Genomic DNA, 27,439 nt, shown 5'->3' with positions numbered 1-27,439 from the left:
TACTTTCAGACCCCACTGTCAGTGTGTGTGTGTGTGTGTGTGTGTGTGTGTGTGTGTGTGTGTGTGTGTGTGTGTGTGTGTGTGTGTGTGTGTGTGTGTGTTTGTGTGTCTCCCATCCTGCACTTTAGTCCCAATTCTTTCTGTAGTTTAGCAGTGATGACCACTAGCCTCTTCTATATCCTTTCTGTTGCTTACAACAGAATTTCTTAATTTCTTAAAATGAATTTCTTAATTTTGCAGCAGATTCTCTTTCTTTCTTAGCTGTAGTGTTTTTTGTTTTTATGGGTTTTTTTGTGTGTTAAAAACACTGTGTTGGACCCATCCTCAGCTTAGGACAAAAAATTCACAGGACACCAGCAGAGATTTTCTTTCTGGTTATAAAGGTAAGACATTCTACACATCAAGGTTACAGGATACAGCAGAGCAAAAACCCTACAACAATATTTAGAAGACAAAAAAAACATGTTACTTTATATGTAAATGTCTAAATGGTGAAATATATGTTTCAGTTCAAAGATTTATATTTCCTTTTCTGAAAGAAAAGTCTAAAACTCACACGAGCCAGATTTCATCCTGATGTTTTACAGACAGTTATGAACACCTCTAACTACACGATCAACAGTACAATGAGATGTTTTCCAACTGTTTCCAACTCTAGAAATATTTTCTAGAGAATTTCTATTGCATAAAATAATCATTCAGAAATTAATTAAGTATTAAAATTCTAAAATAAAACACTCAAGAAAAAAATCATCAGGTCAATAATTGTTAATCTCATTAAATCTCAAGGGCATGTTTAATATTACTTACTTATTTTTTTATTGCTTTATTTGCTGTATCCTGTTTTACGGATTTGTTTATATCTGCGATATTCCTGTGATTTTTATTTCATGTATGTTATTTCCATTGTAAGGAAGCTAGAATCTCTGGATAAGTAAAACTCCAGAGAAAACTATAAGTGTATTTAGAGGAAATCTTTATTTTTCTTTATTTTAAACCGTCAGTTTTCTGTCAGTGTTTAGACCAGTGAGTGTGTGTATTTGTGGATAGACGCCAAGGCGTGTAATTGGAAGTGCATTGACTGTGAACCGTTGACCATGGAATGAGGATAAGTGTTGGATTTTTTTGTTGACTGTAGTTCTGTTCATGTTGACATGCTAATTAACCCTACAATCAGCTCCTGGCTGCTGGAGTCAGATCCAGACATCTGGCAAGCGTCAAAGCTGCAGAGCTCTTGAATCTGGATCTAAGTAGAAAATAATTGAGCGGATAGAGTGAGAGTGTAATCGTGACCCAAAATATTTTTCTACTTATCTTTTTCAGGGTTAGATTACAAGAGCAGATGTTGGACACTACGATGGAGAAGCGTATTAAGCGTGCGCTGTCTCTGCTCCTGCTCTTAGTGTGTTTAGTGAAGTTTGGTGTAAATGGTGGGAGAGATGCACCTCATCCTGATACCTCTAAGAGTAAAGAAGCTCCCAAACGTCCATCACGCTCCTCAGACCCCAAAGCGGGCCGCTGCTCATACACCTTCATCGTTCCGCAGCAGAAGCTGAAAGGTGCACTGTGTGTGAGTACCGAAACAGTGCGGGCCAACGGATCTGAGACCGCCGACCTGCGCGCTCAACTCAATAACCAGCAGGAGCAGCTTGACAGGTTGCGTGTGCGTCTGGAGCAGGACAGAGTGCTGGCGAGCGAGATGAGCATCCTGCGCAGAGAAAGCAGTGCCATGAACGCTCGCATCTCCCAGCTGTACGCCCAGCTGCTGAACGTGATCATCAACGAGCAGGAGCAGGTGGTGGAGCAGAGACGTCTGGAGGAGCTACTGTTGAACACCACCTTACAGGTAATTTTCCGTATGATTACAGATAAATCATTGTTGATAACATGATAGCAGTGGGGGGCACGGTGGCGTAGTGGTTAGCACGTTCGCCTCACACCTCCAGGGTTGGAGGTTCGATTCCCGCCTCCGCCTTGTGTGTGTGGAATTTGCATGTTCTCCCCATGCCTCGGGGGTTTCCTCCGGGTACTCCGGTTTCCTCCCCCGGTCAAATGACATGCATGGTAGGTTGATTGGCATCTCTGGAAAATTGAATTGTGAGTGAATGAGAGTGTGTGTGTGCCCTGCGATGGGTTGGCACTCCGTCCAGGGTGTATCCTGCCTCGATGCCTGATGACACCTGAGATAGGCACAGGCTCCCCGTGACCCGAGAAGTTCGGATAAGCGGTAGAAAATGAATGAATGAATGAACATGATAGCAGGATTAGTTCAGATTGAGTTTCAAAGATATCATCAACATGTGAACTCCATTACAACAATAATACCACCAAGGCTAAAAAAAAACAACAAGCAAAAAACAAAAGATGGCATGCAGGAGTGATGCTGGGGCTCATTTCTTTTAAGCGAGGCTGGTGATTGTGTGGTGATTACACAAAATGACACATCCCCTCGATCTCTGATCTGTTTGGCTTCAGGTGCTGCAGATATCGAACAGTTACAGAGAGCTGGAGATGAAATACGAGGCACTCACTTCTCTGGTGAACAACCAGAGTCAACTAATGACACAGTTGGAAAAACAATGTCAGATGAGCACCATCACCAAACCACAGCAGGTGAGGAGCTTCATCAGTGTATTATACAGTAATAATCATCTCCATACGTGTTGTACTGTGCGTCATATGAAACGTGAATCAGACTGACCATCCGGTGCAGGTCGATCAGTCAGTCGTCCTGCAGAACGAGAGTGTCAAGCCTAAACATGAAGTCAGGAACATTCAAAGAGACCAAAGTGCTTTTCTGCAACAGAAACAAACACTGCAGGAGATTCATGGGCTCCTCACCATGGCCACAGATCTCCCTACTGACAAGCCGTTCATCAGTTTCCCTGCTACTAAGTCACCAGGTATGTAAAACTGTTTGTGAAACTTATATGTTGTTGTTGTTGTTCTTTCGGTCGCTCACTGTTCAGGATCGCCACAGCATGGGATTTTGCCCCCAGGAGGCTTGTGAAACTTATATATTATATTAAAAACAAAAGTCATTCTAAAAAAAGTTGTTGCTTTTTAAAATAGTTCAGCCAATCACATATTTCACTTATTTATTTCACTCATTTGATCACATACATATACTGTCCATCACAGCAAATCCTTTTCTTCATAAATCTCAGATTTTTAGTAAGTTTGAACTCAAGAAAAGGGTCAGCTGTGACACAGCACCACTGCAGAAGAGAGGGTTAAGGGCCTTGCTCAAGGGCCCAATAGTGGTCAATCGGCATATCCACTATAGTACACATAGTCTTGATGTGACGATTAAAGAGAAAGTATTAGCCTATTAGCCACATATTAGACTTTCTGTTCTCTTGTTCAGAGCCTTAAACACTAAACTACTGCTTTCATAGTTTCTTAATAGTGTTTAAGTTGCTAACAGATTGTATATTATATATAGTATCAGTCCTTATGCAAATCAGCACTTATCTTCATGAATTAAACGACACAATTTTCTGTACTAGACACAGGCTCCCCGTGACCCGAGGTAGTTCGGATAAAGCGGTAGAAAATGAATGAATGAATGAATGAATTTTCTGTACTGAATATTTAGAATGAATGCATTTAAGGAGTGTAAGTGTGTGTGGGAAGCAGGACCCCCACCCCCCACCACACACACACACACACACAAACACACACACACACACACACCCACACACACAGATTACAGGGCAGATGGAGTTCATTTCACACCCACGCTTTTTACATGCAGCATCAGAGAGATGGGTGTGAGAAGACAAGTAACAGGTTTATGTAGTTTTTTTATGGCGCGATGTCGTTTTTTTCCTTTCTAGTAAAAAAGTAATTTAACTTCAAAGTAAAAACTTATTGCTATGATTATTGTTGCATATCTTCAAATAATTAATAAAATAAAATAAAATAAAATAAAATTGTTTGAGCACAGGTCCTTTTTTAAATTCAGAACCATCAGGCTACAGTAATCAGAATTATGGATCACATCAGCAGATGTAGAGCATCAGGATTCAGGATGTGGAGAGAGAGAGAGAGAGAGAGAGAGAGAGAGAGAGAGAGAGAGAGAGAGAGAGAGAGAGAGAGAGAGAGAGAGAGAGATTGAAAGTAGGGACTCCAGCAGGTTTAACTCTGACACTCTGACAGCAGCACAAACAGGGAGAGCCTGAAGATAAAACAGATCATGCCTGGGCACAGTTTTCTGTGTGTGTATGTGTGTGTGTGTGTGTGTGTGTGTGTGTGTGTGTGTGTGTGTGTGTGTGTGTGTTTTCTGTGTGTGTGTGTTTTCTGTGTGTGTGTGTTTTCTCTGTGTGTGTGTGTGTGTGTGTGTGTGTGTGTGTGTGTGTGTGTGTGTGCGTGCATGCGTGCGTGCGCACGCGCGCGCGTGTGTGTGTGTGTGTGTGTGTGTGTGTTTGTACTGTGGGTGATGTATGATGCTCAATATCAGTGATTGTGGGCTTAGTGGGAGCGTGATGTTGAACATTCCTCCATGGTGCACAGATAAGCAGAGGCTGAGAGATAGCTTTTGTATATACAGAGCCGTGGATTTAATAAACATCCCAGAATTCCAAGCGGCTTGGACCCTTTAGACTGTCCACTCATTAGACAGTCACCTAATACATCCTTAGGACAGACATTTAGGAAAAGTAGCTTTAGCAATATATCCACGAATGGTCAGTGTTCGTAGTCATGTTTAATTGCCAAAACGAGAAGTAAACACAGCAGATGGAATAATGAATCAGATACAATGTTTGGGAGGAAATCCAAATGTCATAATATGAGTCATAGCACTTTCTGATATTTTGCCTAATAAATAATCATTTATTCTATTGAGAGCTAAAGTTGCTTTAAACCTGCTCACAACGGTTAAACCACAAGAGGCAAAGCAAGAGCTGCTGAATATATTTATGAGCCAAACACCAGTCCAGCTTCCTGTTTGCCCAAATGTGATGTATAGCCACCTGTAGACATAACCTGATACGTTAAACAGTTTTTTTAGTTAACCTCTGTGTCTCCTCATAGCCTGTGAAATCATCCGTATCTTTCCCCCGTTTACTGCACCACTGCTGACAGGAAGCTTTCTGATCTTGCAGGGCCATGGAAAGACTGCCAGCATGTCCTGGACTCAGAAGAAAGCATCAGTGGAATCTACCTGCTACGTCCACAAAACTCTAACCGACTGTTCCAGGCGTGGTGCGACCAGAACCACGCTCAGGGTGGATGGACCGTCATCCAGAGAAGACTGGATGGCTCTGTCAACTTCTTCAGAAACTGGGATCAGTACAAGGTTGGCTCGGGCTACCTTTATCACCATCTTTAACCTTTATTCAAGCAAATTAATTATGGAGGATATACGATGTTATGATATTTATACCTGACCTACATATGATTATGGATTAACACTAAAAGAAAATGATATTTGGCTGAACTGAACTCAGTGGATACCCTTAACCAGACCAATTTACATTTATCTCATTTATACAACTTGGCAAATTGGTGACCCAGGGATTTGATCTCACTCAGCTACCTACCACTGCCTCCTTGTAGTTACATTTAGAAGAAGATGTAGAAGAAGCCTTTATTTATTACATATACATTACAGCAGAGTGAAATTCTTCCCTCACATTTCCCAACTTTGCACCCCTGGATCAAATGGGATTAAGGGCCTTTCTCAGGGGCCCAACAGCAGTAGGAATCCTAAACAAAGTTTAAACCTTGAACCCCCAACATTCCAATCAGTGACCCAGAGCCTTAACTGCTTGAGTCACCACTTCCCAGGTCCAGCAGTGGTAGCTCGGCATGTCATAGTCTTGAAACTCGACCTTAACCGCTGAGTCACCATTTCCCCACACATTTGTGTTCTCTCTCACCTTTATGCTCTTTTAACAATTGGAAGACAGGAAGTTATCCAGTTTTTATTATTGTAAAATAAAGACAAATAATATATTTGTGAAATTTCTGCCCACACAGCAAGGCTTTGGGAATCTGGATGGTGAGTACTGGTTGGGTCTGGAAAATCTCTTCTGGATGATCTCACAGGCTTCCTACAAGCTCAGAGTGCACATGGAGGACTGGCAGGGCCGGCAGGTGTTTGCAGAATACGACAGCTTCTACATAGAACCTGAAAGCGACTGGTACCGCCTGAGACTGGGATCCTACCAGGGCACCGCTGGTGACTCACTCTCCTGGCACAGCAATAAAGCTTTTACCACACTTGACCGCGACAAGGATGCCTACTCAGGTAACAAAGTATTAGTTAATTTTTAATAGTATTGGTACATTTTTAAATATTCAGTTCTCAGTATTGGTATTTTTTACAATAAACACACTTCCCACTCGGTTCCACTAATTTTATTATGGAATATTTAAAATTCCTTTAGGCTTATCTGAATGCTGGTATCACATTTGTGCCAGGGACTCTACAAATCAGACTCATTTGCAGGATAAACAGTCCTAGGCTTTATTGACTTTAATGCAAGCATAACTTACACATGACATGAAAATAAAACATGAAGGCGATGGTTAAGCAAAAACCATGACAATGATAAAGTTAATGAAACATGACATTAAACAATGACTTTACAAAAGGCCAATACGCAAGGGCAAGTATATATAGGGTAAGTATATATAGGGCAACCATTAGGGCAAATTGAAAATAGGTGATGAGAAACAGAACAAGTCATAACAAAGACACTTGCCAGTACCCCCTCTGGTGGTCTGGCAGGGGATTGTCCTAGTATTTCCTGACAGCTGGTTAGTGTTAGCATTAAAAACATTACTGACATTCATACATATGACTCAAAGACACATCCACATTTCATATATATATATATATATATATATATATATATATATATATATATATATATATATATATATATATATATATATATATATATATATATATATATATATATGATTTATCCTGTTGTTAAATTGCATGACAAAGTCCCCTGTGCATACTCCTGCAGGTAACTGTGCTCATTACCAGAAGGGGGGCTGGTGGTACCACATGTGTGCTCACTCAAACCTAAACGGGGTTTGGTACAGAGGAGGCCATTATCGCAGCCGCTACCAGGACGGCGTTTACTGGGCTGAGTTCCATGGAGGCTCGTACTCTCTCAAGAAGGTCACAATGATGGTTAAACCCATTCAACCTACTGAAGAACTGGTGAAGTAAAGCTTGGTACTAACTACTAAACTGTACAGCTGAGCAAACATCAGAGGAATGGAAATAACCTGACAAAAGTCTCAGAAAAGTTAATCGGTTCTATTTCATTCTGCTGGAATTGATGACTGCATCTGTTTGGAACACAGCATTTTCTATCATAATTGATGAAATGATAAAGATGATAATGATCAACTGATGAATGTAATATTGTGTGTTGTTGACTTAGTGTCAGTGTTAGTTGCTAGACCAGATTTAAGAGGCTTTATTTCCCCAAATACTCTTTATCCCCTTTGAATAAATGTACATTATTTGTTTAAATCAGCATAGATTTTCTGATTTTAAATGAGTGGCCTATTATAGCCCAGTGGTTAACCTACACGGACATCTGGATATGCAAAGTAATATTTATTCAAAGTAAAATATGCTGAAAGATGTCAGTGTGAAGAAAAATGCTAGCTCAGTGGTTGGACCATTGATGGTGTCACTTGAAAATACAACAGGTGAATCAATCATAATATGAATCTGAAGTGACTGACAAATTTCTACTTGTTTTGGACTCTCCAATGGCAACAGACGCTGTGGAAGCCACATCCTCTGTTTTTTGCACTTGAAAGTTGCGGTTATGTTGAACATTTCCTTTCTATCAAGGCAAAGGGAGAATGCTTTATATACATTAAAGACATCAGTGGTTTCAGGCTTATTTATGACGTGTTCAGGTATGAGAAATGTCTTGTGTCTAGAAAATAGTTCTGAAGGTGATAAACAAATTTATATGAAGTGTCAAAACATTTTACAAATAAATAAAGGTTTCTTTTCTTTTCGGATGTAACATCTCCTTCATAGAACAGGAAGAAAGAAAATCACTGCTGTTTATTATTCAATGTTGTGTGTTTAAAGACCTGAAAGATATCATCCAATAAAAGTAAATCAAATTAAGAAATGATTTGAGTGAAAATGATGAATTGAGTTCAGCTACACTCTCACTGACAATTCCCTTATTTACTTTACATGTCATATGCTACTGTATAACATGCCTCAACTGGTCCCTTATCACAATATCTGATTATGTATATGTTATGTAAGATTTCTCTCTCTCTCTCTCTTCCCACATCTTCAATCTCTCTAGCTAAAAGTGGTGGGAAAAGGTCAGGCCTGGCATCCTGAGAGAAGAAACCTCACTTTATGCCAGTACGGTCTTCCACCAGCTCTATTCTTATACACATTGTCTTCTCTCCTAGTGTTCTTTACTTTTAACCCATTTTCCGAATAGGAGTTCTGAAAAGGAAAAAAAATGTTTCAACAGGAAAAGAAGTAAAGCTGCTGAATATAACTATGAGTCATGCACATAATCGAGTGCTGCTGTTTGGGATGGAATCCATAGTCCATTACCTTTACTGCAGCAGTGAGAAATAAATGTAAAATGTGTAAAGTTGGCACATTGCCTAAAATCATTTGTTCCAGTATAGACATTTCTTAACAGACCTTTTGTTAACAATTTCCATAAGAGGTAAAGTTTCTCTGAATATTAGACGGTTAAACCACAATAAGGGAAGCAAAAGCTGCTGAATATACAGTATGCTTCACAAATCAACCAAAGCAGGTGCTTCCTCTTTCAATTCTTCTTCTTTTCGCTTTTCCCTTCAGGGGCTGCCACAACGAATCATCTCTCTCCACCTATCCCTATATTCTGCATCCTCAACACTTGCACCCACTAGCTTCTTATCCTCATTAATTACAACCATATACAGTACCTCCTCTTTGGCCTTCTTCTTTGCCTCCTGCCTGGCAGCTCCATGTCCAAAATTCTCCTACCAATATACTCACTTTCCCTCCTCTGAACATCTTAATCTGGCCTCCCTAACTTTGTCCCCCAAACGTCCAACATGAGCTGTCCCTCTGATGTACTCGTTCCTAATCCTGTCCAATCTTGTCACTCCCAAAGCGTACCTTAACATCTTCAACTCGGCTACCTCTAGCTCTGACTCCTGTCTCTTCTTCAGTCTCTAAACCATACAGCATGGCCGGTCTCACCACTGTCCTGTACACCTTCCCCTTGATTCTTGCTGATATTTTCCTATCACACAGAACCCCTGACACTTTTCTCCATCCACTCCAACCTGCCTGCACTCACTTCTTTACTTCTTTCCCACTCTCTCCATTACTCTGGACTGTTGACCCTAAGTACTTAAACTCCTGTACCTTCTTCACCTCTTCACCCTGTAACCTTACTGTTCCACTTCCCTCCCTTTCATTCACACACACATGTACTCAGTTTTACTACGACTGACTTTCATTCCTCTTCTCTCCAGCGCAAACCTCCACCTCTCCAGGTTTTCCTCCACCTGCTCCCTGCTCTCACTACAGATCACAATGTCATCTGCAAACATCATCGTCCAAGGAGACTCCTGTCTGACCTCCTCTGAAAACTGGTCCATCACTATAGCAAACAGGAAGGGGCTCAGAGCTAATCCCTGATGCAGTCCCACCTCCACTTTGAACTCCTCTGTCTGACCTACAGCACACCTCACCACTGTCCTGCTCCTCTCATACATGTCCTGCACCACTCTAACATACTTCTCTGCTACTCCTGACTTCCTCATACAGTACCACAGCTCTTCTCTTGGCACCCTGTCATACACTTTCTCTAAGTCTACAAACACACAACTCCCTCTGACCATCCCTATATTTCTCCATCAACATTCTCAGAGCAAAAATTTAATCTGTTGTGCTCTTTCTGGGCATGAAGCCATACTGCTGCTCACAAATTTCCACCACCTTCCTTAACCTAGCTTCCGCTACTCTTTCCCACAGCTTCATTCCAAATTTGAGGCATAGCCACTAGCAGCCTGACAGTTTATTGGACAACTTACATTCACCTCAAAAATATTTGTTGCATTAAGGTCCCTTTAACCTCTGTGTCTCCTCAGGGCCTGTGGAATTGTCCACACTATTGTCCCCTTTACTACATCAATACTGACAGGACATAATTGGTCTGGTGGTAAGTCAAATTCTCGCTAATGGTAAATTACTGCAAACATACAGTGAAAGGTAAATAATAAGAAGAAAGTCATACTTTTCATATGACTAACATGGTTGTATTCATGTGTGGTTTGTGTCTGAATTGTATGAAGTCAGGCACTGAGGTTAAGTGAGGAAGTCTGGGGTGTTGGTATGTTCCACTTTTAATTTTATCCTGTCAGAGTGTCATCTGAACACAAACAAGAGATAAGACTCAAGAAAAATATGACCCCAAAGGAGATAAAGCACATATTTGCTAAAAGTTGAATAAAATATAAAAACAGTGTTGAATCCTAAACATATTTTCATACTTATCATAGCAAGAATATATTTTTTGTCCAGCTGAAAATGGTGAAATCCACATCAGTGTGTTTTTCTCTCACTTTGTATCTGTATATTTGTTCTGTGTATTTTTTTATTTGTTTAGATCATGACTAAGATTGTTTTGGTTGTTATGGTGATTGTATGTGACGCATTACTCTACAAGTTCTCTAAAAGCTACTTGTGGTTTGAGTGGTTACTTGCACTGCGTCAGTGTGAACTGTTCTGGGTTTGTTTATGCAGGCAACTGTTTTGGCAGTAAAATAAATAATGTATGAAAACACTGTGTTGCAGGGGTATATTTTTTTTATATATATTTTTTAATCTACATGTTTTAGGATAGAGGATTCAAACATTTGAGTGATTGATTGAATTTGTGTTCAAACATGACCAGAACAAATAGTTTGGCTTTAGGCCTGATGACTTGCTTTGCAAGTGATAGCAGTAGGCTTCTTGTGGACACCATGGTGTTGTTGATTTCTGAATTTTGATTGGTCAGATTTTGTCTGTGTTCATAGTTAATACTTAAAATAGATAAATAATAGATCTGTTTTTTTTAAATAAATGATCATAGTTAAAAAGATCATTAATAACCTAAACAGACCTAAACAGATCTTAAAAACTATTGTTTTTGTTATATTAGAGAAGTTACATGAAGTTTTTATGTCACCTTTGTGGACGGAGTCTCCAGTGTTAGCACTAACTATCTTAATGAGATTATGATCCTAAAGGTTAAAGACATAGAGACTGATAATGGAACTAACTTATCTCCGTGGGTGAAAAGTTTGACATTTTGCTCTTTTATGAATCAAACATCAAGAGAAACAAACTGCTTTAGTACATGGGATGAAAGAAAATGCTATAATTGGAAAAAAAATCAAAAAATCAAATTTTCCTATACCATAAACCAACATTCCTTAATTAACTCATTTCTGCTTTTGAAATGATTTTTATTGTGAGATGTTTTCAAGGATCATAGTGTTAAAGGTTCTTTTTTTTTAATCTTCTATACTTAAAGCAAATTAAGGACACTTTACAGCAGAGAATATTTGAATTAAAATCCACCTGGGAAATCCCTGTTTGTGCTAGTAATCTCAAAGCACTGTGTATATGTCAGGGCATGAGGGATGATGGGTTCAGCCTCCTCAACGTCATTTTTATTATCATCTGCAGCATCATAATTATGGAATATAATGACTAATTTGGCTCCAGTGGTTTTCTATTGTTCTCTCTGAAGGCAATTTAAAACAGCATTTTTAAACGTAATCAGGATGTGAAATTTCTGCCTTTGATGAAGCAAGGTTGTAAGAATCTGGCTACTGCATACTGGAAAATCACTGCTGGTTGATCTCACAGGCTTCCTACAGGCTCTGTGTGCACATGGAGGACTGGCAGAGCCGGTAGGTGTTCGCAGAGGTATGACAGCTTCAACTGAACATAAAGCCTGAAAGCGACTGGTACCAATTGAGACTAGAATCCTACAGTACCATAGCACCACTGGCAAGCTTTCACCACACTCGACCTTGATAAGGATGTTTACTCAGGTGTTGGTCATCCCAGTCTGAAATGATAAAAAAAATAAACGTGAGACAATTTTACATCCTGAGCAGATGAACAAATTCTTATATCCTATTAACAGAACTTAAAAAAATTTATTAAACTCTAAAGAAAACTCTTAACCCTAATCAAGACTAGGAGGCTAATGATCTGATAGACCCTAGATAGATCTTTAATTCCTAAGGTAGAATGATTGATCACTTATTATACCTTGAGTTGTAAATATGGACAAAAAAAGAGAGAAATAAGTTTGGCAGAGCTTAAATAACAGGTCTAATGTTGGCTATTGATCATGAAGAATGAAATTGGTCATGGTTTCAGTTCAATTCAATGGTGTAAACATACTGTTGCTCACAAACATTCATCAGAGCCATCATTGTTGGAGTTAGTCATAAATCTAGTTGTTGAAATATTGCCCCAAAATGAGATAATGTTTGAATTATTAGTTTGCCCAATACTGATACTGTTATATATATTTACATATATTTTATAACTTACTGTCATCAGTATAATTAGTATTAGTGTTTTTGTGCTGTATGTATGTGTGATTTGTTTCAAAACATCCCCAAACACAAGTCATGTATCAGTATGGTTGCAAATTTAAATATATATCTCCAGCTTGTTTTAAAATATACTAATACTTCATACTTATTAAACACACCAATGTTAAAATAGATTTTTAATTGCAGAGAACACAGCACCCATTTTTTCTTTAGAAACAGGTTCCTCATAACAGATCACCTAACAGGATTTCCTGCTGTCACTTTCTTTTTTTGCTCAGTGCAGACTTAAACTTCATGCAGACAAGAGAACAGTTTCAGTTTGCCACATGTGGACCTACTGCTATATACACAGCCTTTTTTTTAAATCATCATCATCATTATCATCATCCTCATCATCATCACCATCATCATCATCATCATCATCATCATCATCATCATCATCATCATTGTAAATCTATATCATTTTTGTCACTTGTAAAATTGGACCATGCTGTACCTTACTCAGCTAATCGGCATGTTCCTTCTCACACTCCTAAATGGTGGTAAGTGGCCATGCTTCTATCTCTACACGATTGCAGCATATCGTTTCTTGTGTGAATTTCTTTTTCTTGTGAAATGATAGCTGTAGACTGTAGAATGTTGAATCGCGGTTATTTATTTAAAATGTATATTTCACAGTCACTAAAAATCAAGATTGAGAATGCATGGACTTGCTGAGGGGGTTGAATTTCATACAGCAGTATATGTCCTTGTGTGCGCCCATGTGCTCATAGTTGACATTTTCACAGTTCAACTCATTTACTGTTGTTGGAGATGAGAAACTGTACCTTGATGGAATTTATTTTTGTGCTTAAGACTTTTGAGGCTAAGTTTGAAAGCCATTCAGACTCAAAGGGTGTGGCTGCTGTTACTTTCAAAATGATGCTAATACCAGTGTTCGCGAAAACACGACTTCGCCGGCCCTAGTGGACATCACACTTTTGTAGATGTAACTTTATGGGTGTAACACAGCATGACACTTTTGTGATAGAGTTTCTGAACATTAGGAATTTTGTGTTATAAAAGGTTCATTAGAGAGAGAGAGAGAGAGAGAGAGAGAGAGAGAGAGAGAGAGAGAGAGAGAGAGAGAGAGAGAGAGAGAGAGAGAGAGAGAGAGAAACCACTATCCTTCTCAGTCATGTTCAGTCATGGCTGCATTAAGTGTGCATAACGTGGATTAAATACTGACTCCTCTTTCTTCAAAACTCAAACAAAGCTAGAGGCTAAAGTGTGAGTCAGATACAGATATTGATTTTGATATAAATCTGATGAAAATGCCAGAGGCTAGGAAAATCTTCCTGAGCCTGCATGAGGAACAAAGCTAGAAAGGAGAAAAAAGGAACCCCTCCTTTCTTGTGTGACCAGATAATGTGATTATGAGTCATTGATCTTCAACTATATGCTATAAGTTTAAACAATGGTAAGTGTGTTGAAAGGATCATCAGTATAAATAACATTTTCATTAGCACTTAAATTTAATCATATTGTTTGGGGCAACAGCATCCAAATATCATAGATTCTATTATAGACTCTCTATGGCCATGAAACCATCATATTCAAGCTTTTACCTAAGATAAACACTATTTACAAGAAGCATGACTAAACAAATAGGTTTTCAATAAGGCTGAGTCTGAGTCCTGAACACCAATTGGAATGTTGTTTCATAACTATTGGGTTTTGTAAGAAAATAAAATCTAAAGTTTTTATTATTCTAGCTCATAATATATAGTCTGGAACTTTTGATCAAAGAGGGTGTGGTTAATCATAAAAGGTCAAATGCTCCCTCAGGTACTGTGGTGCAAGACCATTTGGCGCTTTATAGGTTATTAGGGGTATTTTATAATAAACTTGAACTTTTATTAGGAGCTTATGGTCAGATCTTCTGGTTTTAATAAGACATTTGACTCCTAAGTGGAAATGGGTTTATGGGATTTCTACTCGAAAATTCAACCCGTAATGAATCACAATAGGAAAATACCCGAAATAACAATTGTGTGAACTAGTAGTGACATTATATTTCCAATGAAAATAGGCGTGTGGGTAATATTATTAACACGAGCTTCAAACAAGTGACTTTGGTCAAAGCTCACACCAATGAAGATTTTTGACACAGTTATCTGAACGTGTGAACTTTTAAACTAATGAAATTTTATTTTATCTTACTTTTTTAAAAAGATATTAGATTGAGGGATCAGCAGTATTAAGTCCAGTTTGATGTAACCACAATAAGGCATATTAAAATATATACACATTTATGGTTATAAATAAACTCAAAACTATCATTTATATCAATTAATCAATCTTTATATATATCCGATAAACAATCATAATGATTGCTAGATTTCTATTTATTCTAGTAATTCCAGTAATTGATAGATTTCCAATTAAATAAAAGACAGTGTAGAACTAATCAAGGTATAAATGTCTAGCTGTTTATAATTAAACTGACACCAATCCTTGGCAACACCAAATATTACTGCCAAATAATTGCAATTAGAGGCATGACATTTGTCACATTTGTTCTCTATATGCAGAGAGTAGTGAAATTTGGAATTACAATTTTTTGTAGTATTTTAAACTGTATGAATTTGAGTTGAGAACACACTGTGTTTGTATGTATTCTGTCATTAGCACAATCGGACAATTGCTCTGACCTTGTCCTGGACCCTCCTGAGCTGGTGGTACGATATGGAGATCCTGTCTCAGTGAGCTGCCGTTCCCTGTCCAATGACACTGATGTGGACTGGAGTGTTCCAACGGGAAAAGTTTTCAGTCATGATACTCAGACCATCACCTGGAAAACAGACAATCTGACTGACTGGGAAATACAACCTGTGTGCTACAAGAACCAGACAGATGTACAATGCAGCAGAACGCTCCCACTTACTGTTTACAGTAAGTATCGCCTTTTTAAATTGTTTATTTGCTTATGTGTAAGAATTTGTTTACTAATAAATTTGTGCACCAAAGAGTATTAGAAATACAAGAATTTTAAGTGTGGAAAGGGGCAGGTGGTTGATAAAAATTTTCTCTCTGTGCAGAGCTTCCAGACCAGGTGTTCATCAGCATCATGAATCACTCTGGGCCAATGACTGAAGGCAGAGAGTACAATCTCAAATGTGACATTCACACTGTTGCTCCGATTCATCTCCTCAATGTGACCTGGTACAAAGGACTCCATATGGTGAATAGCAGTAGCTTTAATGACAAATTAAACAAGAGTCCAGAGACTATATCCACCATGCTACAGATCTTCCCCAGCAGAGATGATGATGGAGTTCAGTACAGATGTGAGGCAACGCTTAATCTGGGACAGGAATTTCAGACTTCCAATACAGTGAAATCAGATAATCTGAGCATTACAATAACCTGTGAGTTCCACATATTGTTTTATCTCCTACAAATTTTAAAGCCTTTTTACATGTACATTGGTGGTGCAGTAGAAGTGGTTGAAGAAAAATACAACGGAAGTATTCCTTTAATGTCGGATGTCTGATAGGCTATATTTTTATCATCAGATATTTTAATGAGTCAGCTTTACAGGATTTACTGATGCACTTTTTTCTTACTTATCTTAAATTGGATGGATGAAAGTTTCCTGGTGAAAGATGGAAAAAAAAAACAATTAAGAAAGAAAATCAGATGGATATATCTATATTTATGGTTTTAAATTGTCAAGAAAGAAATTTAATTTAATCCCAGGGTTATTATTCTAAAATTTCTAAAATATTGTTAGATAAAACACCTTGAAGTGAAAGCACTGAAGTAAGTTATCTGTCCAGGATTAGATCAGAGTTACTGAGAATCATTTTTTTCCAATTTAAGGAAAACCTCCCGTTCTTGAGCTACTGACCAATAGCTAGGGCAGGGGTGGGCAATTAATTTTTACAAGAGGCCACATGAGAAACCTGAATTGTGTCAGAGGGCCACACCAACGATAACTTGAACTTAATTCTGATCGACTTTCTTCCATTGTAAAATGCACTAAATTGTATATTTTGAATAGCTGGTACTGGTAATCGGAAGAATAAAACTATTCCGTAAATATTCCGCAATGTGAAATTGTGTTGTATAGGTCTGTAAAGAAATACTTGGCAGTCCATGTCTTGTTGAAAACACGGCATTCGTTATCAACTTTCTTTACTTAGCGTGAGACATCTGGAGGGTAACCTGCCTACCTGGCGACGCGTTGGCGACCACTTATCTAAGGCAATGAATTCCATAATTTTCTGTGTTATGCCATTTGCCTTGGCACCATCACTGGAAATCACTTTCTTGCCTTTTCAAAAACGTCTGCTATAGACAGAGCGTTCATGCTCGGATTGCCGCATTCTTCTCATATTTAGAATGGCAATTGGGATGTTTGGATTTCAGGTGATAAATAATGTGGGGGTGCAGATACACCCCCACACCCCCGCTTCAAATTTCAGCATTGCATGCATTGCAAATCGCTATCCGTGGGTCTTTCTCTGAGATATTGAAATAAGTTCACACCACAGACATGTTGGCTCTTATCCAGATAACCTTGTGCTGGCTGCGCTTTTTAATTGCATCATTACAATTGTGTTTTGGCCGTGTTGTTTTGGTGATTTAGGTATTTCAGCCGAAAATTTTCGGTGGCCGAATTTTCGGTGCATCCCTATAATTTATGATTGGCCTCATGCGGGCCGGACAGGGACGTACAAAGGGACGGATGTGACCCGCGGGCCGTAGTTTGCCCAGGTCTGAGCTAGGGGTTTGTTAGATTTTTAATTAAATAAAAGACAGTGTAAAACCAATAAAAGTATACAGTAAATGCTAAAATGTCCTGCTATTTCTAATAAAACTGACACCAATCCTTGGCAACACCAAATATTACTGCCAAATAATTGCAATTAGAGGTATGACATTTGGCATGTATTTCCTCTATATTCGGATTTATTTCAGACAAAGGAAATTTGGAATTACAAGCTTTTTGTAGTATTTTAAACTGTTAACTTGAGTTGAACACACACTGTGTTTGTATGAATTCTGTCATTAGCAAAACCTAAAAATTGCTCTGACCTTGTCCTGGACCCTCCTGAGCTGGCGGTACGATATGGAGATCCTGTCTCAGTGAGCTGCCGTTCCCTGTCCAACGACACTGATGTGGACTGGAGTGTTCCAACGGGAAATGTTTTCAGTCATGATACTCAGACCATCACCTGGGAAACAGACAATCTGACTGACTGGGAAATACAACCTGTGTGCTACAAGAACCAGACAGATGTACAATGCGAAAGATCTCTTAAAATCATTGTTTACAGTAAGTATCAAGGCGTTGATTTATAGATTGGTGAATAAATATGTGGGCCGAACTATGACAAATCCAAGTATAATATACTGTATATGGAAGGAGGTTGAATGCAGATCAATTTCTCTGTGCAGAGATTCCAGAAAAAGTGTCTATCAGCTTCGTGAATCATATTGGGCCACTGACTGCAGGCAAAAAATATGAGCTCCAATGTGACATTGAGAATTTTGCTCCTGTGCATGTCCTGGCTGTTTCCTGGTACAAAGGGGACCACTTACTGAAAAACAGGGGATTCTCAGACTTGCCCACCAAAACTCCTAGTAATAAGACTGTTACACTGAAGGTCACGGCCAACAGAACTGACTCTGATGCTCCTTACCGATGTGAGGCAAGGTTGAAGCTGGGAACAGCAGGACCTCAGCCTCCTCCTATAGTGACTTCAAATCTTCTCCCCACTGAAGTTTACTGTGAGTGCTTCAAAGATGCTTTAAACTTTACATGAATATGACATATTTTCTCACATTGGTTTGTGTCACATTGGTTTATTTTTCAGACAAACCTGTAATAACTTGCTCAGATTGGTCTGCTTTGGTTAATACTACATTGAACTCATTTCATTATAATGTTGTGGGAAAACCATCGCCAGTCATCACCTGGTATCGAAACCAATCACTGGTGAGCTCTGATATGCGTCTCAGCAGGAGTGACACGGGCCAGTATAGATTCATTGCCTCTAATAAGATGGGGAGTTCAAGCTGTGACACAAAGATCACTGTGGAGTGTGAGTGTAAAAGTTGCAAAGACTATGTAGATATCATCAAATGATTTATGATTACAGATGTATTAAATTTGATACTGAAGTCACTGTCTGTTCTTTTATAGATCCTCCTACGTTTAACTGTCCTGATACTTATAACGGGAAAGAGAACGAATCCTTCTCAGGCCAATGTTTAGTTATGGCTTCTCCTCTAGCGATCATTACTTGGACAAAAGATGGAATGATAGTGAACCCTCTTCATAATCTTACAAAAGGAGATAGCGGCTCATATGTGATCACAGCCGTGAACAAGCACGGAGTTGAAAAACACTGTCTGACCATTGTTCTGGGTAAGTTCTTTTCCTTCATACCAGTGTTGTTTAATTCTGGATTCATTAGATTTAAAAAACAAAACAAAGAACAAAACATTATTTAGAAAGAAAAAAATGAATAATCACTGACATGGTGAAGCTTTCTGTGTATGGAAGAAGTGGATAGAACACCAGTCAATATCGCTATTAATTTCTTACAAGGTATAAGCTATACGATATAATATATTATTATAATTAAAAACATTTTGTATAATTATTGCTCATCATTTAGTATTACATGTGTCCAAGAGACATTTACAATATTAGAACACTTAAGGCTTCTGTATGCTGGAGCTGATGTCTTAAAATGAATATTGTTTATCTATGTGGTAGAAACTGAATATTTTTATTGTGACATTTAATGCAATGGTCAGTCAGTCTGTCATTTTGGGCCATTGTGCTTAGGCATCCTGCTATTTGTGCTGTAAAACAGTATGCTTCATCTTCAGTAACTTCATCCATGTCAGGGTCTCACCTAAGGCAGAAATACATTTACAGTTACAGCATTTATCCTGAGCTTATCCAGAGCGACGTACATAAGTGCTTAAATCTCTATCATTAGCTACATTAATGCTGGTTCACTAGGTTACATACTTAAGATACCATGTGTTTAAAACATTGTTCAAAATTACAATGGTATACAAAGTTACAATGAAAAAGTGTCAAAGTTTTTTTTTTTTTATTTAAATAAATGCAAAAAATAGGAAGTGCTAGTTGAAGTGTTTCCTGAATAAGTAGGCCTTTAAACACCGTTTGAAAATAGCCAGTGACCCAGCTGTCCAAACCCCTAGGGGAAGTTCATTCCACCACCTTGGTGCCTTAACAGAAAATGAGTCTTGTAGTATACTTGCCTCTTACCCTGAGAGATAGAACCACTCGAGCAGTGCTGGTACAGTAGCTCTGAGGGTGCGGGGTGCAGTGCGAGGAATGATGAGGGCTTTGAGGTAAGAGGCAGCTAGTCTGTTTTTGGCTTTGTAGGTCAGCATCAGTGTTTTGAATCTGATGCGTGCAGCTACCGGAAGCCAGTGGAGGGATCGCAGCAGCGGGGTGGTATGCGAGAACTTAGGCAGGTTGAACACAAGCCGTGCAGCTGCATTTTGGATCATTTGCAGAGGACGGATTGCGTTCATAGCAAATGTAAATTTACAAAACCAGGTGTAGGTTAGAATTACAAATATACGAGAAATTAAATTACCAATTTTTAAATAGAGTAATTTGTTTTGCAGATGATTGTCCCATTACAATTCAGCCTGCTAAACTAGTGGTGGAGTTTGGTACTTTTGCCACAGCTAACTGTTCCACAACCATCACCCATAAAGGAATGGGTTGGGAGGCATTGAGTGGAGCAGTGGCACTAACAAGAGACGTTCAGTTCCTTATCTGGAGGGTAGAGAGTCTGAAACACTGGGACACACAGCCAATATGCTACATCAATGCACAAGAGCAGTGCCAATCCAAGCTCCCAGTTACTCTTTACAGTGAGTCGTATGTTACCTGCTCAGTTTGAGATGTAATAACGTTTACCCTGAATGCTTTATATATGATATATAGAAAACATCTGCTCTTTCTCCACAGAACGTCCAGAGCAGGTGTTGATCAGCACCATGAATCACACAGGGCCAATGATTGAGGGCAAACAGTACAATCTCGAGTGTTATGTTCAGAATGTTGCTCCTGTTAATCTCCTCATTGTCAACTGGTACAAAGGACAACCAGGACAGCTAGTGAAAAGTGTACAATTTAATAACAATTCCTCCAAAACACCAGTAAACCGTTCTACTGAAATCAGCATCTCGACCAGCAAAGATGATGATGGAGTTCAGTACAGATGTGAGGCAAAGCTGGAACTAGGGCCAGAAGGGCCTCAACCTCCTCCTATAAAGACATCAGATCCTCTTAACATTACAGTGCACTGTGAGTGTTTCATAGTCTGTAGGCTCTACATATCTACATATTTATGTTGGCTTTGTAGAACCAACATTCTGTTTTCCTATTTAAGCTAAGATAAAAATTTATCAAGAGTATCTCCTCCTAGGGCTTTCGAGCCACATGCAGCAAGTTAACCGGATATGTTGTAGACCCTGGTGTGAAGTTTGTTGCTATTACTTTTCTAAGCGATCTGAGTACCGGTACTTCCGATACCGGGTCTCAAATTTGCTTTTTTCCCCATAGACTCTCATTATAAATTTTGGAGGTTTATAACTCGGCAAGCTTTTGAACTATCTACACCAAACTCGGCCAGCTCCTTTAGGGTGATACTTTGAACAAAGTTTTAAATTGGTGTACTGATTGGCCTTTCGGTTGTGCCGCAGCCCCGCCCACAATATATGCAAAATCAAAAAACTTTTTACAACATAGACATGTGACATATCAAAACACTCAGAACAATGAGGGGGACTTCCTCACGTGTATTCTGATGATGTCATGCGACGTCGCATGACGTAACGTGAAAAGAAAAAAATGCACAACATGCTCATGTGACATATCAAAACACTCAGAACAATGTGGGGAACTGCCTGACGTGTAATCTGCTCACGTCACGTGACGTCACGTGATATCACGTGAAAATCAAAAATTGGCACAACATGGACAAGTGACATATCAAAACAATCAGCACAATGTGGGGAACTTCTTCAGGAGTATTTGGATGATGTCACATGCTTATGTCCACTTGCCTCCAAAAGCAACACTAACCCTTATGTCCACATGCCTCCAAAAAGCACAATCCATAAGCACAATACTTGCATCGTCAAAGCCAACATCAAAGTTTGTCGCGACGAACTTTACAAATCTAGTAAAATCTTTTCAGTCTAGAAATGTAGGGAAAATTCTAGAAATGTTTTTCTCACATTGAATTTTGTCACATTGGTTTATTTTTCAGACAAACCTGTAATAACGTGCTCAGATTGGTCTGCTTTGGTTAATACTCCCTTGAGCTCATATCCTTATAATGTTATGGGAAAACCAGAACCAAACATCACCTGTTATCGAGAACAATCACCAGTCAGCTCTGATATGCGTCTCAGCATGGGTGACACCGGCCATTATAGATTCATTGCCTCTAATGAGGTGGGAAGTTCAAGCTGTCAGACAAAGATCACTGTGGAGTGTGAGTGTAAAAGCTGTAAAGACTATGTAGATATCATCAACTGATTTATGATTACAGATTTATTAAATTAGAGACTGAAGCTACTCTCTGTTCTTTTATAGATTCTCCTACGTTTAACTGTCCTGATAATTATACAGGAAAAGAGTATGAATCCTTCTTAGACAAATGTTCAGTTATGGCTTCTCCTGTAGCGACCATTATTTGGACAAAAGATGGAAAAACAGTGAGCCCTCTTCATAGTCTAACAAAAGGAGATAGCGGCTCATATGTGATCACAGCCGTGAACAAGCATGGAGTTAAACAACACAGGATGATTGTTAATGTTCAGTGTAAGTTATTTTCTTTATACCACAGCATTGTTTCTGAGTTGTCAGAAATCGTAGATAAAATATGAGAAGTGGTCCATGGGAAATTTAGACAGGCAATTTAAGCAAGCACAGGAGAAAACTGTTCGTTTATTAAATTTAATGCCAAAGGTGGTAAAAACCATTAGACCCCCTATGTGTTTAAGTTGGTTTTAAAAAAGTTCTGAAAACCAGGAAAGGAGACTAATCAATAGAACTTCAGTAGAAACATGCAGTTGAATTTGAACATGGATTGCTTTACAACCAGGGAACAGCTTCTAGAGAACTACTTTAAGTATTTTAAAACAGCATGTCGGTACATTAAGTATTAATCATTGCGATACATTGGCTTGAGCAGTGCTTCTGTAAAACAAATGACAGAGTTATGTGTATAACAGTAAGAAATATTTCTTTGATTTCATGAACAAAAAACAGAATGTTGGCTTCTACAAAGACAACATAATAAAAATTGCACATCAGATACTTTCAAAATTATAGTGCACTGTGAGTGTAACATAGAGTCTGTAGGCTCTACATATCTACATATATGGAGCAGTGGTGGCTCAACTGGTTAAGGCTCAGGGTTGTTGATTGGAGGATCGGGGTTCTCGGCCCAGCACACACAAGCTGCCACTGCTGGGCCCTTGAACAAGGCCCTCAACCCTCCCTGCTCCAGGGGTGCTGTATCATAGCTGCCCTTGCACTCTGACCCCAACCTACTCAGTTGGGGTATGTGAAAAAAGAATTCCACTGTGCTGTAATGTATATGTGGCGATAATAAAGGCTTCTATGTCCCCATTCTATATTAATAATGCAATTTTCCGGTTAATTTAATCTTTTCAGTCTAGAAATGTAGGGTAAATTCTAGAAATGTTCTTCTCACATTGAATTTTGTCACATTGGTTTATTTTTCAGACAAACCTGTAATAACGTGCTCAGATTGGTCTGCTTTGGTTAATACTCCCTTGAGCTCATATCCTTATAATGTTATGGGAAAACCAGAGCCAAACATCACCTGGTATCAAGAACAATCACCTGTCAGCTCCGATATCCCTCTCAGCAGGAGTGACACGGGCCATTATAGATTCATTGCCTCTAATGAGGTGGGAAGTTCAAGCTGTCACACAAATATCACTGTGGAGTGTGAGTGTAAAAGCTGTAAAGACTATGTAGATATCATCAACTGATTTACGATTACAGATTTGTTAAATTTGATACTGAAGTTACTCTCTGTTCTTTTATAGATTCTCCTACATTTAACTGTCCTCATAGTTATACTGGGAAAGAGTATGAATCCTTCTTAGACAAATGTTCAGTTATGGCTTCTCCTGTAGCGACCATTACTTGGACAAAAGATGGGGAAACAGTGAGCCCTCTTCATAGTCTTACAAGAGGAGATAGCGGCTCATATGTGATCACAGCCGTGAACAAGCACGGAGATAAACGACACAGGATGATCGTTAATGTTCAGTGTAAGTTATTTTCTTTATACCACAGCATTGTTTCTGAGTTGTCAGAAATCGTAGATAAAATATGAGAAGTGGTGCATGGGAAATTTAGACAGGCAATTTAAGCAAGCACAGGACAAAAATGTTCGTTTATTAACTTTAATGTCATAGACCATTAGAAAAAAAGAAACATTAGACCCCCAACAATTTGTTTAAGCTGGGTTTAAAAAGTTCTGAAAATAAGGAAAGGAGACTAATCATTAGAACATCAATAGAAACATGCAGTTGAATTTGAACATGGATTGCTTTACAACCAGGCTTCTAGAGAACTACTTTAAGTATTTTAAAACAGCATGTGGGTATATCGAGTATGAATCATTTCAATACAGCGTCTTGAGCAGTGCTTCTGTAAAACAAATCACAGAATTATGTGTATGACACTAAAACATATTTGTTTGATTTCATGAACAAAATAAAAGTTGCACTTTTGGCTCAGTATTTGTGACATGATGCTTCAGTCTCAAACTTTGTCCATAGATGGTCCAGAAATTCAGCCAGTCACACCCTCAGAAGTGGTGAAAGCAGGCAATGACTTGTCTCTGAGCTGCACTGCAGAAGGAAATCCAGAGCCTCAAGTGAGATGGAGCTTTCAAAACCAAACTAAGGCCACTGGGAGGCGGCAGGCAATTCTAAACCTTTCTAAAACCAAGTCTGCTGATGCTGGTGAATATTTGTGCACTGCTTCTAATGAACTTGGGAGCAAAACAAGGACAGTCTCACTGACAGTAGAAGGTACGTCTGATGTCAAGTGTAAATGTAGGTTAGAAAATACAATGCCATCAACACAGGCAAATGATTTAGTTTAACTTATTAAATTTATTTTAAAATTGTACTTTGTTAAAGACAATGTGTTATGTAGCATGCATTACTGACTAACTTGAGTCTTGTCTTTTGTTTTTTCTTTACAGAAAGCAACATGCGGACAATAATAATCTGTGTTGGGGTTCTATTACTGATTTTAATCCTTATTGCATATGGAATTCACATTTTTGTCAAGCGCAAACGATCTGGAAGGTACACCATACAGACTAATGGTGATGTCTCTATGTCACTATTGAAGTAGAATGATGGAAAAGGTGTGACAACCAACACAGAAAATAACTAAAATGACTTATGATGATTTTAGAAATAAATAATCATTTGCTTTGTGTCAGGTTTTATTAGAATGTTTTCTAGATTGCGAACAGGTGTGGCAGTAATCAGGTCTTGGTGTGGCTAGAAAAATTTACCTCAGGTGTGATAAACCACATTTAAGGTATGTTTTAACAGGGAGGGCAAACACTTTTTCACAACATGTGGGTTTGAATTTAGTTTTCCCTTAGCAGTGTTGTATAAAGTGGTAGAAAGCAAAACTTGAGTAAAAGTACAAGTATCGTACTAGAAAAAGACTTTGGTAGAAGTGAAAGTTACCTTTTAGAATATTACTCAAGTAAAAGTCTTAAAGTATCTGATATATACTGTACTTAAGTATCAAAAGTAATTTTCTGATATTTAATGTACTTATGTATTTGAAGTAAAAGTAAAAAGTAAACATTCAGTAATTTTCGGTATGCATAAGAGGCACTTCATCCGGTAGGAAGAATCTTTCATTCCAATGTACAGAAACATTTCTTGCAAATGGGGTGGCCAGGGAGTGGCCAAGGCAACTTTAGGGGGTCCACAGACTATGACACAAATTACCCTAAAAAGGAGCATGGATGAATCTCATAATTGCTCATTAGAGGTAGAATATATTTCTCATAATCTATTTTATAATTTATAATATATTATGTTATAATTTTATCTTGTGTATGTCAAACATAAATCAACACCAAATTACATTTTTATGTAAAGCCTAAACTGATGAAACCATCTATAACAAGCTAAACTTAAATTCTGAACTGGACATGTTACTGACTAACTGACTGACTGCGTGGGTTTTCAAACCTGTTGGTGGCTCTTGTGAAGTCTGATTGCTAGCATCAGGCAGGAAGCTGCTCTGGGGTACTGTGGTGATGCAGGGGCTGGGGGCTAGCTGTGGTCTGTTTGCACCTGATCTGTATGTGTTTGCTTCTTTAAAAAGAAGCCTGATATCTCTGCCTTTCTTTTAATTTTTTATTGACCCAATGTAAAAATATGACACATGGATATAATACATTTAAGCATCAAGTACAGATTTTCTTTTTAATTCAAACTCAAGTTTAACTACTGCACTGTATACATGTATAAGTAGCACAAATGTCAACGTAATGTATATTATGGCTAAACTGGGGAACGAACCGATCTCTCTTGTCTAATTAATCTGTTAATAGCGTCTAACGTCAATTTATATAGCGACGTAACCTTCGAAATATTTTTCTGGAAAACTAAATCCTGACGTTTAATCTCAAAACTTACTGAAATTTGATGTTTTAGTATTAGTCTGTTACTTTATTCTTCTCTAACTCTCAACTCTTTCTTGTCATTGATTGATGGATTTGAAATGTTGAGCGGCTCCGCAACCAAACGTCAAACGAAGACTTCTTTTGATAGGTGAAATGAGATGTCAATCAGCACCAAACGTCCAATGTCAGGGGTGTTCAGTGCCACCCCGGACACCCCTCTGGCTCCGCCACTGCTCCTTTGGCAACATTACGCTGAAATAGAGCGTGCGGAGCTGCATAATGCAATCTAGGAGCAGTGATTGGCCAAACCTCCCTTATTGCGGTCGCACACATTTCTTCTGATTTTATTTTGCAGTAGCTAACAAGTAACAAAGATGCACACTGGAAATAAAGCGGAGTAAAAGTGAAATTGACATAAATTTAAATAGCGAAGTAAAGTACAGATAGGTGAAATGTTTACTTAAATACAGTAACGAAGTATTTGTACTCCGTTACATTACAAAACTGTCCCTTTAGTAATAAAAACCTTCATTTAAAAACTGCATGTTGTGTTTACTTGTGTTAACTTTGACTAATATTTAAATTTGCTTGATGATCTGAAACATTAAATTGTGACAAACGTGCAAAAAAAAAAAAATCAAGACACTTTTTCACACCACTGTATGTATTTGTATATATATGTATTTGTACAAATGTGGATACAAACTCAAGAAATGACACATCTCAATGTCTAATAAAAGCACAAATAATCATGCATTCGCTTGAGTTAAATCAAATGACAGCCTTTTGTGTAACAGCAGAACTTTGAAAGTATTTTAATGATATTAGTTGTGAATAAATTGTGCTTTAAAAAATTGTGAAATCTTGTGTTTATTAAAGTGTGACAATGGAGATCACTAATAACGTTGTTTGTACAATAATGTTTTTTGTACATCTGGCATCTTTTGTAGCTTTGTATGAAAAATTTTACAGGTAGATCATATATATATATATATAGTCATATATAAATCATTTATACATTTATAAATTATAATACAGTATATATAAATAAGTATATGTATAAATGTATTTAATAAATGGAAATCAATAAC

At 38.3% G+C, this 27,439-nt stretch overlaps 2 protein-coding genes across 6 annotated transcripts; both read left to right on the top strand.

Annotated features, from left to right (window-relative positions):
* The first annotated feature begins 145 nt into the window (after positions 1-145).
* angptl6 (angiopoietin-like 6) lies at positions 146-8,892 on the top strand. 2 transcript variants are annotated; one of them, XM_027155082.2, is made up of 7 exons: positions 146-383; positions 1,324-1,846; positions 2,476-2,613; positions 2,807-2,903; positions 5,109-5,302; positions 5,986-6,256; positions 6,987-8,892. In XM_027155082.2, exons 2-7 carry the CDS (start codon positions 1,343-1,345, stop codon positions 7,193-7,195), a joined length of 1,413 nt encoding a protein of 470 aa, XP_027010883.2. In that variant the 5' UTR covers positions 146-383; positions 1,324-1,342; the 3' UTR covers positions 7,196-8,892. The 2 variants fall into 2 exon arrangements, with proteins under 2 accessions (XP_027010883.2, XP_047663603.1); XM_047807647.1 differs by having other exon boundaries at positions 2,714-2,903; positions 6,987-8,891.
* Positions 8,893-12,862: 3,970 nt separating this feature from the next.
* Positions 12,863-27,248, top strand: LOC113648071 (hemicentin-1-like). 4 transcript variants are annotated; one of them, XM_047807791.1, is made up of 15 exons: positions 12,864-13,127; positions 15,256-15,519; positions 15,666-15,995; positions 17,645-17,908; positions 18,031-18,363; positions 18,450-18,677; positions 18,779-19,003; positions 20,251-20,502; positions 20,600-20,938; positions 21,906-22,133; positions 22,235-22,462; positions 23,393-23,620; positions 23,722-23,949; positions 24,463-24,717; positions 24,894-27,248. In XM_047807791.1, exons 1-15 carry the CDS (start codon positions 13,073-13,075, stop codon positions 25,046-25,048), a joined length of 3,612 nt encoding a protein of 1,203 aa, XP_047663747.1. In that variant the 5' UTR covers positions 12,864-13,072; the 3' UTR covers positions 25,049-27,248. The 4 variants fall into 4 exon arrangements, with proteins under 4 accessions (XP_047663749.1, XP_047663747.1, XP_027010905.2 ...); XM_047807793.1 differs by lacking the exons at positions 24,463-24,717; positions 24,894-27,248 and having other exon boundaries at positions 12,863-13,127; positions 23,393-23,580; positions 23,722-23,931; XM_027155104.2 differs by lacking the exons at positions 21,906-22,133; positions 22,235-22,462.
* The last annotated feature ends 191 nt before the right edge of the window (positions 27,249-27,439 follow it).

The sequence above is a fragment of the Tachysurus fulvidraco genome, chromosome 24 (assembly GCF_022655615.1).
Source record: "Tachysurus fulvidraco isolate hzauxx_2018 chromosome 24, HZAU_PFXX_2.0, whole genome shotgun sequence".
Taxonomy (NCBI): Eukaryota; Metazoa; Chordata; class Actinopteri; order Siluriformes; family Bagridae; genus Tachysurus; species Tachysurus fulvidraco.
This window is presented reverse-complemented; position numbering and strand designations above follow the sequence as displayed.